The following is a 12,401-nucleotide window of genomic DNA, read 5'->3' as shown; positions in this document are numbered from 1 at the left end:
GCAATTTCTATCTCCATACACCACGGGTCCCCTTACAATGAAGTCGCCATTTTGCACCGCCATGTTTCTACAGTGGCCCTAAACGGACAAACTTCTCTACAGAGCGCTAGTCTCTCTCTGATCTCTCAGACAACGACATTTTTGCATTTTTGTCCTGTGTCAGCCACTGTAGCTTCTCTATATGCTTTGAAAGGGCACTAGATGCTGCTACAATTCACACACTGCACCTTTAATTAGTTAGATATGCATGTATATGGATCATGGAAGAATGCAATAATAGTTATGTAGATATGGGCGGATGGATGGGTGAATGGAAATAAAATAAGAAGTCATTTTATAGCCAGTATGGACAGAGGTTGGAAAGAAAAGGCCACTAGGACACAGATGGGTTTGTTTGATTATTATGAATACCCTTCTATACTTTAGACTGATTTAAAAAATAAAAACAAAGCAGAATTGATGCTTTTACGGTCGTGATACTTAGATAAAAATGTTTAAAACTGTAACAAATATTATATATCAGCTGCAAGCTTCCCGTTTGTGTTAACTTACAGATGAATTGGTCATGTTCGTGTTGTGGATCTAGTGTTTAGAGTATGTCAATGCGTCATGTGCAAGTAAGCAGGAGCCCACACAGCACCTGAGGCTTGATCTAGATCGATAAAGGACTTTAGACCCGTGATGTGGGGCAGGAAGGCAGCGCGGCTCACTGCCATAATGAGGCATGAAGGGGCCAGTGTTTACTGCCTCGGCTGGCTTGGGTTTCCTAGCAACAGCTGGAGCCCAATCGTGTGCAAAAAGCCCTCTATCAGGAGGGAATTGGGACACTTCGTGCAGCACTTTGATCAAGCTCAATTGATTGCTCAGAAAGTTCATTTCTGATAGACTTCACACCTGCACATGATCTTACACAAGGCAGCAAATCAGCACAAGTGTGCAGAGCAAAGGAGAGCGAAAAATACATACACCAACACTCACGCAACCCTCCAAGCCATGCGTCCACGGCAAACAGAGCTGTTAAGAAACTCTCAAATCTAATCTATAAGGCCAAATATGGAAAGGAACAGTAAAGTTATTCAATAGAGCAAAAGAGTTAAATCATTATAGCAAATGCAGTGAACAGGGGTAATGATTACGCCTGAACACCAAGTCTTTGTTGTGCTTTTTACACGCCGCAAACTAGTTGAAACATGTCCTTGTTCCTTCAAAAATAGATCTTGCTGTAACATCTCGACTAAAATATCTGGTTTCTGATTTATTCTGACCATTTTCAGACCAAATTCACACTTTAAACAATTAACCTAGGGTCATTTTTAACCCTTGGTTAACATAATCAGGGGTTATCTTGTTGCATGTTTCACACTAGCCAAGTTTCCGTGAATATGCGTTAAAAAAGATTGCAAAATTTGCTGTCTCCAGCCTGTTTCCATTCAATTGGCATTGTACCGATAAAATGGTGTGTAATGACGTCATTCCTAAAAAAACGCATTGTTGCATAAGTCTGCCCTTGAGTCGTTACATACATAATTTCGTGTATATCGCAAATGATATCTTCCGCATACCAAATGTTTGTAAAATGCAGAGTGATGAGACAACTGAAATACACCAGTTTACTGCTGACTATTTTCACAAATAATATTTTTAAATGTAAAATATACAAATGAATATTTTTCCGATTAACTTTTATTAGATTAAAACATACAAAATTACAAAAATAAGGATGATGTTTGAGAGGTAACATCTTATTTTTACCAATAGTAATAAAACAATTTAATATACAATTTAATAATATGAATATAATAGATACAGAGAAAAGGTGCTTTAATGGGAGCAATGCCACAAACGTGGACGCTGCATAGGCTTATTTTGTCATGTGACACCACATTTATTTGCGTTAAAGGCCTTTTTCTCGACAAGTATCGACATAATCTTTTTCTGTTTAACTTTAGCATATAAATTCTGTGTCATCGACATTTGCAAAAAATTATCGATAATTGCCATTTCCATCAGCTATATCGCTAAACAAATCCTTGGATGGAAACCTGGCTACTGTCATACTTCACCCTGAAGGATTCATTTCATGTAGTTGGGCGATTTCACAATGCAAATTTGTACAGCACATTTGTTACATTCTTATTTGCATATTTACAAGATTAATTCAAATCAATTGGATGACCAGAACGGTCAAGTCAAGTCAACTTTATTTATATAGCGCTTTTTACAATGTAGATTGTTTCAAAGCAGCTTTACAGTGTTAAACAGGAAAATAATGCAGCATAATATTATTCAGTCGTACAGCCGTTCCGGAGAAAACGCTGATGTTATCAGCTCATTTCTATTATCATACAGTGACAATGTGGGCCTTAGATTAGTAATTAGATCAGTAATTTAGTTTATATGGTTAATATAGTTTAGTAATTAGATTTATTTGGATATTTAGTTGAAAAATGTATTGCAACCTATTTAACTAGCGGTCCATCCGTCAAAATGCTCTGGGGCCTCATTTATAAACGTTGCGTACGCACAAAAGAAGGCGTACGCCGCTCTCTACGCAATAATTAGTATTTATAAAAAGCAAACTTGACGGGAAAATGTGCGGTCCTTCACGCAAGCTCTGACCCAGAAAAACGCACAAAAACGGGTGAAATGAGAAATGGCGACACCGTCGGCAGACGGAAGAAACACGTGAAAGTGTGTGAAACTGTAGACCGTTGTGTAAAAGAAATGGCTTTACTGCCTCTCATAAATAACATGAAGACTTCACAAAGCAAGTCTTACAATTAACAGCCTACACAAACACCCGTTTGATCGATCTGCAGTGTAAAACAAACGAAAATTACAACAGAAATGCAAATTAACACATATTTGCAAAAAGAAAAGTGAAATATGTTCTGCAATAATATTGCCATGTTATGCAATTCATCCTCATAAATAATATGGTAAACAGAACGAAATAGCTAATGTACAAAACTGATATTCTCGTCAATGTGTCCGTCTGGCTGGCGGACGGACGGACGGACGGACGGACGGACGGACGGACGGACGGACGGACGGACGGACGGACGGACGGACGGACGGACGGACGGACGGACGGACGGACGGACGGACGGACGGACGGACGGACGGACGGACGGACGGACGGACGGACGGACGGACGGACGGACGGACGGACGGACGGACGGACGGACGGACGGACGGACGGACGGACGGACAGACAGACAGACAGACAGACAGACAGACAGATAGATAGATAGATAGATAGATAGATAGATAGATAGATAGATAGATAGATAGATAGATAGATAGATGTATTAATTGTCCACTGGGGAAAGTTGTTTTCATAGCAAAAATTTCTTCATCAGCTACGGAATCATGGTATTCATGTGCCTTTAGTTTGTTTTATTTTTGATGAAATAACGTATGGCGTATGTCTCAACCATTCAGAAAACTGCAAGACATTACATTTGCACTGAACTATTTCCCATTTCCACGTAGATTATAACAGACATCTATAGCTTGTCAGATTCAATTAAATGGATGGAAATAAAATGCCCAATCACAATGCGTAATGACGCACAATGGCTGATCTTGCGCTCTAGAAGATGTGGCAAATGGAAGGATTCGGAGTGAACGCATCTTCAGACAGCAAGAGGACACACTCTGGCGATGGAGCGCTAGACGCTTTTTTGCCTCGACTTTGATGTCCGACCATTTCTTTTTTATTTCGGCCACGACCCGAGGTTGTGAGGCTACAGCATTTACTTCGTCTGCAACCTTTTGCCACTCAAGTGCCTTTTTGGCATTAGTAATGCCCACACTGTGCCCTCCAAACAAAATTTTTCTCCTCTTTTCCACCTCACCAATGATAACTTCTACTTCACATTGAGTGAAGCTAAAAAAAATTTATTTCCTCTCTGTATTTGCCATGATTTCGCAATCGATGAATATTAACTTGTGGGCGTTTCACGGACTATTTATGGGCAACTATGGGCGTGACATGAAGCCGCAAAAGCTGCGCTACATTTAGAATGGATTGTGATTTATTAAGGGAAAACTGCGTAGGATGTGCGTGCGCACGGTTTTATAAATCCGAATATTTCTGTGCATACGCACGTCCTATGTTTCATACGTACGCCACTTCTGACGCAAATCCTACGCAAAGTTTTATAAATGAGGCCCCAGGTTGTTTGAACTCTTCTAAAACATGCTAGGAATGCTGAATCATAACACTGTGAACGTTTGAGATGGTGTCAAACACGTGAGTATTTAAAGGAACAATATGTGCGAATTGGCCGTGTCTGTCATTTGTAAAGTAACAATTCCCCCGCAAATGACCAACCATATTTCGCCGAACACAGACGTCCTGTGATAATATTAGTCCCGTGCGAATCGGCATCTCTGTGATTTGGAGGGTCGTATACAATTTTTGCAAGGTTTTTGTTTCTTGCGCGCATGTTTATCCATATTTCGCAAAGAATGGAGGCTGCATTCATTATAAATGCCTGTGCACATTACACTTTCACTTTAGAATTAGAGCCAATTTGGGAGCGAATTGCTTGAAAGGTGTGTTCAATATTACTCTTAATGAAAAACACAAAAACAGAACAGTACAACGACAAGTTCGCTAAAATGGACGCTTTTACATTTAGCTTTGAAACCAAATCTTCCGCCGTCATATTGTCAGCTCCTCACTCTCGTGATGAATGAAATCTGATTCCTGCTGCTGGTCTGTGCTCAGTTCAGTTTTTAATTGTAACGTCTGTTCTCTAATTAAAAAATCAAAACGACGGTGGGAAAGTGATGTAACTGGTGTAACACCGACTATCGCAACAAGCCTAGAGAACATAGCAGCACTAACCCATAGCAACCCTAAACCCTAAACCCTAACCCCACCCTAACCCTAAACCCTAACCCCACCCTAACCCTAACCCCACCCTAACCCTAAACCCACCTAACCCTAACCCCACCCTAACCCTAACCCTAAACCCACCTAACCCCACCCTAACCCTAAACCCACCTAACCCTAACCCCACCCTAACCCTAACCCTAAACCCACCTAACCCCACCCTAACCCTAAACCCTAACCCCACCCTAACCCTAACCCCACCCTAACCCTAAACCCACCTAACCCTAACCCCACCCTAACCCCACCCTAACCCCTAACCCTAACCCCACCCCACCCTAAACCCACCTAACCCTAAACCCTAACCCCACCTTTACCCTAAACCCACCCTAACCCTAAACCCTAAACCCTAACCTCACCCTAAACCCTAACCCTAAACCCTAACCCCACCCTAACCCCTAACCCCACCCTAACCCTAAACCCACCTAACCCTAAACCCTAACCCCACCTTAACCCTAAACCCACCCTAACCCTAAACCCTAACCTCACCCTAAACCCTAACCCTAAACCCTAACCCCACCCTAACCCTAAACCCACCTAACCCTAACCCCACCCTAACCCTAAACCCACCTAACCCTAACCCCACCCTAACCCTAAACCCTAACCCTAAACCCTAAACCCTAACCCCACCCTAACCCTAACCCTAAACCCTAACCCCACCTTAACCCTAAACCCTAACCTCACCCTAACCCTAAACCCTAACCCCACCCTAACCCTAAACCCTAACCCCACCCTAACCCTAAACCCTAACCCCACCCTAACCCTAAACCCTAACCCCACCCTAACCCTAAACCCTAACCCCACCCTAACCCTAAACCCTAACCCCACCCTAACCCTAAACCCTAACCTCACCCTAACCCTAAACCCTAACCCCACCCTAACCCTAAACCCTAAACCCTAACCCCACCCTAACCCTAAACCCTAACCCCACCCTAACCCTAACCCCACCCTAACCCCACCCTAAACCCTAACCCCAGCCTAACCCTAAACCCTAACCCCACCCTAACCCTAACCCCACCCTAACCCCTAACCCCACCCTAACCCTAACCCCACCCTAACCCTAAACCCTAACCCCACCTAACCCTAACCCCACCCTAACCCTAAACCCTAACCCCACCTAACCCTAACCCCACCCTAACCCTAAACCCTAACCCCACCCTAACCCTAACCCTGGCCAGTCGATGAATTGCAGTTGAAGTCACTTCCGTATTGGCTTCCAGAGAAACTGCGGGAGTTTGCCGCTTGGGCCAAACCAGACGTTTAATAAACAAGACAGGCTATTTGCACTTAATGTAAATGGCATTACTCCATTAAAAAAATTCTAGGGGAGGACCCACCCACATTTTGTTTGCTCCATGTGCTAACGTTCAAAAGTTTGGGTTGGTAAGATTTTTTTAAAAGTTTTTGGAAAAAAGTGCCCACCAAGGCTGCATTTATGCTTATATATCAGAAATTGTTTTTGTAACATTACAAATCTCTAACTTTTGGTCAATTTAATGCATCCTTGCTGAATAAAACTATTAATTTCTTTTAAAAAAAAAATATGTCTAACTGATGCCAAACCTTTGAAAGCCAGTGTGTGTCACTGCCATAAAACTAGCAATAAAAGCAATAAAAACCAGACAAAGACAAATACTCACTTGCTGAATATAGTTCTTCCATAGCAGCAATCCAAACTGTTGCAGCACAGCCATTGTCGATTTTCAGAACTTCACAACCTGGACGAAGAGAAAGTGAGCATCAGGTCACAGCACAAGACTTTTCGAGAGTTGTGAGGAAAACCGTAACAGAGCCATTGCATGAATTCCACATCACTTCTGAGCTTGTAAACAAGGGTGTTTCGCAACTACGAAACTATTCTGAGATAACAGAACAACTATATGAATATATTCATGTTTTAGATAAGTTCAAACAATTAACTGCTATTTCAGCTCTGATTGCACAATGTGGTGTGATCAAACAAGGACTACTGAAAGTGTGCATAACACACACAGTTCATCTTGAGCACCTATAGAGTAGTGTTGCATGATCCTTCAAATCTCTGAAGAGTCTTTAGTTTTATCAGATTTATAAAAGACAGATACGCTGTACCGACTCTTTCTGAAAACAGCCGAGCTTGTGGAGGAGTTAGGGCGGAGCTAAAGAGTCACCAACGCGCACACACACACACACACAATAAATCATCGCATTATCCCTGGATAACTTTCAATTTACTATGCGTTCGTGTTGTTCACATTATAAGCACTTACACGCCGAGTGCCAACAAAACACACACGTTTGATGCAGTTTCACTCACCGCCCGCGGTTTCCACTCATGACCGGCAACAAACACACACACTTGCAGAACTCCAGAAAAACAAACGTTTCCTTAAAGGGATAGTTCACCCAAAAATGAAAATTAGCCCATGATTTACTCACCCTCAAGTCATCCTAGGTGTGTATGACATACTTCTTTCAGACAAATGTAATCAGAGTTATATTTAAGGGATAGTTGACCCAAAAATGAAAATTCTGTCATCATTTACTCGCCCTCAAGTTGTTCCAAACCTGTATGAGTTTCTTTGTTCTGCTGAACACAAAAGAAGATATTTAGAAGAATGTTTGTAACAAAGCTGATAGAGCAACCATTGACTACCATAGTAGGAAAAAAAATACTATGGTAGTCAATGGTTGCTCTATCAGCTTTGTTACAAACATTCTTCTAAATATCTTCTTTTGTGTTCAGCAGAACAGAAACTCATACAGGTTTGGAACAACTTGAGGGCGAGTAAATGATGACAGAATTTTCATTTTTGGGTCAACTATCCCTTTAAAAAAGTCCAGGCTAATCCAAGCAGTATTATAGCAGTAATAGTTGCTCTGTTTTGAAGTCCATAAAAAGTGCATCTGTCCGTCATATAACTGCTCCACGCGGCTCTGGGGTGTTAATAAAGGCCTTCTGAAGCGAATCGACGCGTTTGTGTAAGAAAAATATCCAAATTTAAAACTTTATCAAGTAAAGTTTCAGCCGATTGCCTTCCGTGGAAAAGTGATGAATGTTGAAAGTGAAACTCAAGATGTGTACGTGACGTCATGACGAGCGGACCTGGTCACGTTAGTCTTTCCATCGGCAGGGGAACTTTCAACACTTTTCCCATAAATTGAACAGGGAAGGCGGTCGGCCAAAACTTTACTTGATAAAGTTTTAAATATGGATATTTTTCTTACACAAACGCGTCGATTCGCTTCAGAAGGCCTTTATTAACACTCCAGAGCCGTGTGGAGCAGTTATATGATGGATAGATGCACTTTTTATGGACTTCAAAAACAGAGCAACTATTAATGCTATAATACTGCTTGGATTAGCCTGGATTTTTTTAATATAACTCCGATTGTATTCGTCTGAAAGAAGAATGTCATATACACCTAGGATGACTTGAGGGCGAGTAAATCATGGGCTAATTTTCATTTTTGGGTGAACTATCCCTTTAACGCTGGGTTATTTGTGAAGCTGAACATGGTTATCTCACCTTCACAAACAGAAACACACTTCTTTAGTGGCATTGTTGATTCCGTGCTCTAAAAACAAAATGGCATCCCGTAACCCGAACGAAGCTCGTTGATGCCCACATGAAAAACCTACTATAGTAAATTATAGTAAAATTACTCTAGTAAATACTATACTGTTTTTGAACCGTACTATAGTAAATATACTACAGTAAATTAACAAAGTGTAGTTAATACTATAATATACTACAATTTACTGTAGTATCTATCTTTACTATAGTATGGTTCAAAAACACTATAGTATTTACTAGAGTCATTTTACTGTAGTTTTACTATAATATACTATAGTATTGTTTCATGTGGGTGGACGTGCTCTTGCTCTCGCTCGATGTGCACGCGGTCATCCGGGAGAAGTGCCCATATAAGCAATACGGCCTCAGGGGTTTTCAAACCTGTCCTGGAGGACCCTCAGCACTGCATGTTTTGCATGCCTCCCTCATCTAAACACACCGGATTCAACTCATGAGCTCATTATTAGAGACTGAAAGACCTGAAGCGGGTGTGTCAAATATGTGAGACACACAAAATGTGCTGGGGGTCCTCCAGGACAGGTTTGAAAGGTCACATGATGGGGTTTTGGTTTCCTTGCCACTGTCGCCTTTGGCTTGGCTTGCTCAGTTGGGGACACTACATTTTTCAACTAAATATCCAAATAAATCTAATTATTAAACTAAATTAACCATATAAACTAAATTACTGATCTAATGCCCACACTGTCACTGTATGATAATAGAAATTAACTGGATAACATCATAATTTTCTTCGGAATGGCTATACAGCCGAATCAAATTCTGTTGTATTATTTTCCTGTTTAACACTGTGAAGCTGCTTTGAAACAATCTGCATTGTTAAAAGTGCTATATAAAATAAAAGTGACTTGACTTGAAAACCCGTCACACAGGGCCATACTTGGAAAAAACGTTCCGAAACTTAAGCGAATCCTGAAGGAGTGTATCTGGCACAGAAATAACACACATCCATCATTTTTTTTTAAACGTTGGCCATGTTTAGTATGACAACCCGACTCTTTAATAGTGTGAATAAGTCTTGACTGGATGAGCAGCAACACAATGTCATGTTCAGCTAGTTTAAGGCCAGTTTTAGCACCATATTGACACTGAGGGGAACACCATTTCCCATCCCAATATTCAGATTAAAATATCAGCGGTTAAATGAAATACTTCTTTGTATTTAAAGGTGTCAGGTCAGGTATTTGATTAATATGCAGGTGACTTTTAGCATCTGTCATCTTTGTAACATGCCAGTAAATGCATGTCTTCTGTGTAAAGAAAACAAGAAAAGCGTAACAAATTATTATTATTATTATTAAACATAAACAGGTTTAATATTACTGACGCGGCAGTGACATCATATTGTTCCTGTTTGTCTGTCTCGTGCGTTTAGACACATATTGTCTGCTTGTTTTTGTATGCATTCTTTCTTTGAAACGACTGTCTGTTTTAAATATCAAACATGCATTATGTCCAATGCATTTGTTCCTTTAGTCTGATCATTGCGAAGATCCTGTGATTGACTCAAGAACTTGTTTATCAGACCAATTCCCAGTTTCCCACAGCAAAACACAATAGAAACCAGGCACGCGGGCGCGCGCACGGCTCACCTTACCCTCGTCTATCTGTCCTGCACAGGGGCTCCGATGGCGTCTCTTTCAGTCGGAGAGCATTGGGTAAATGTTCGGCTCAGTCACGGATAAAATCAGTCATAATATCACTCATAAGGACGATCATAATGATGAAGATGATGATGACATTGCAACGCAGCGGCCGTGCCGAGCGGACACAACAAATACGGTCACGTGACCTCCGCCAGCTGGGCGGCTGCTTGCGGTCATGTGACCGTCTTGACGTTTATGTTTATACATTAAGTAAGTTATTATATTTATATGTTAAGTGGTCTCTTAATTTTTTCCAGAGCTGTATGTATATATCAGTGTATATATTATATACACACACACATCAGACATCAAATTATCAAATGAACTTACCGTTGTAACATTTTTTGTATTGAGTTTTCAAACGGCAAACAAATGTAACGTTATACCTCTTAATTTGCATATTCTAACATTATTTTTTATCAGTTTTAAAAACATGTAAATCAGGTAATCATTTTATCAAGTTTGTTTTTTGTATCTTTACTTTAACACAGTGTGAAAGTATAAAAACGAATCCCTTCGTTATGCAAGTAATGACATTTAAAGGTGAAATAGACATTAAAATATATTATTGACAACATTTATATTTGTATATTATTACATTTGTTATTTTACATGTATTATTAAATTTTTAACAAAAAAAATAACAAGGTCAAAAATCCAAAATAAAGGTTTGTGTTTACATAATATATGTGTGTACTGTGTGTAATTCTTATGTATATATAAATACACACATGCATGTACATATTTAAGATTTTTTTAACATTTAAATTAAAAAGTCTATTTATATACAAATTATATAAATATATATATACACGGTATATTCATGCAAATATTTCTATATACATGTATGTGTGTGTATTCAAATATACATAATTATACACACTACACACACATATTTTATGTAAACAAAATTTTATTTTGGATGCGATTAATCGATTTGACAGCACTAACATTTATTTATTATTACATTTATAAATGTCATTTATGGGTCAATGACAAATAAGAAAAATACTTCTTTTTTTTTTAAGATAAAAAATAATAATTTTAAGTTTTAAAATGCATTTTTATGTCCCAAAAAATTTATGGTGTTGATTCATATTGGTTTAAGACAGCATTAATTCATTATTAAACAAGATTTCTGATTTTACCACCCAGAAAATGTCAGGTGGTGCGACCTTTAATAGTAATTAAAAATAATATACATATACAATATACATATGAATCATTGTAAAATGCATATCACGTGGTAAATTCCCTTTCCCTTTTCTATGTGTTGCCCTTTAAGTCCAATTCATACAAACTGACACTTTTCAGAACACAATTTTTATAAGGAGTTTATGTTTTTTTATTATTATTATTTGTATACATTATATAACGGTTTAGTGTTATATTTCTTACTTCATTTTGCAATTGCAGTGGGAATTGATACTTTTAAATGTAAATTTGCTGGTCGCGCCACCTGACATTTTAGGTCTTTGAAACACCACAACTCAAAAAGTCAAATAAATAAAATAAAAATTAAAGAGTATCTTATAAAATAAAAATTGTAGATCAATTTGATATGTGACATGTATTCATAAAAAAAATGTTTAGGAATTATATAGATAGATCACTGTGACAGATGACAAAACGTCACCACGTGTAACATTTGAAAATAAAAAATAACACTAATGTATTTATATTTACATATACAACCATTATATATGTAAAGATTTGAGAACCAAAAATAATATATATATATATATATATATATATATATATATATATATACACACACACACAATCAAATTATCAAACGAACTTACCAATGCAACAGTTTTTTGTATTGTTTGTGATTTTACCAGTTGAAGTTTTAAAACTGCAATATATACACCTCATTAATATCTCAAAGTAATTTGCATATTCTAACATTATTTTTTTAATCAGTTTCAAAAACAAATGGAAAACTGGTAATCATTTTATCAAGTTTGTTGTTTTGTGTCTTTAACACAGTGTAATAATAACAAGTGGTGCAAAGTGAAATGGACATTACAAATATATATTCTTTTTTGAGTTTAATGCGATCCACAACTCAGTGTTTGTTGTTAAAAGATTAAAGTTGTTATTTAACAGTTTGACCAGCAATTGACCCTCATCAAACCACAGCGTTAAAAAATCTTGAAGTCTGCGCCGAGGCGTGATATTCAGCGAGAGCGAAACAAAAATGGTGTTAAACAGTGCAATGACTGCTTGCAAACCGCAAGCTCCCATCTGAACGAAAAAGAAAAACTGCAGACG

General features: G+C 38.6%; 1 protein-coding gene across 1 annotated transcript in view; it reads right to left on the bottom strand.

Annotated features, from left to right (window-relative positions):
• abca3b (ATP-binding cassette, sub-family A (ABC1), member 3b) overlaps positions 1-10,274 on the bottom strand; it is a 99,644-nt gene extending 89,370 nt beyond the window's left edge. The window contains exons 1-2 of the mRNA XM_079827426.1: positions 10,076-10,274; positions 6,544-6,621 (exon numbers count right to left, since the gene is read on the bottom strand). Of these exons, the coding sequence (XP_079683552.1) occupies positions 6,544-6,597 (54 nt within the window). The 5' untranslated portion in view covers positions 6,598-6,621; positions 10,076-10,274. The remainder of the gene's footprint in view (positions 1-6,543; positions 6,622-10,075) is intronic.
• Between the last annotated feature and the right edge of the window lie 2,127 nt (positions 10,275-12,401).

Source organism: Gobio gobio (assembly GCF_949357685.1).
Source record: "Gobio gobio genome assembly, chromosome: 1".
Taxonomy (NCBI): Eukaryota; Metazoa; Chordata; class Actinopteri; order Cypriniformes; family Gobionidae; genus Gobio; species Gobio gobio.
The sequence above is the reverse complement of the archived record's forward strand: the minus strand, read 5'-3'. Positions and strand labels throughout refer to the sequence as shown.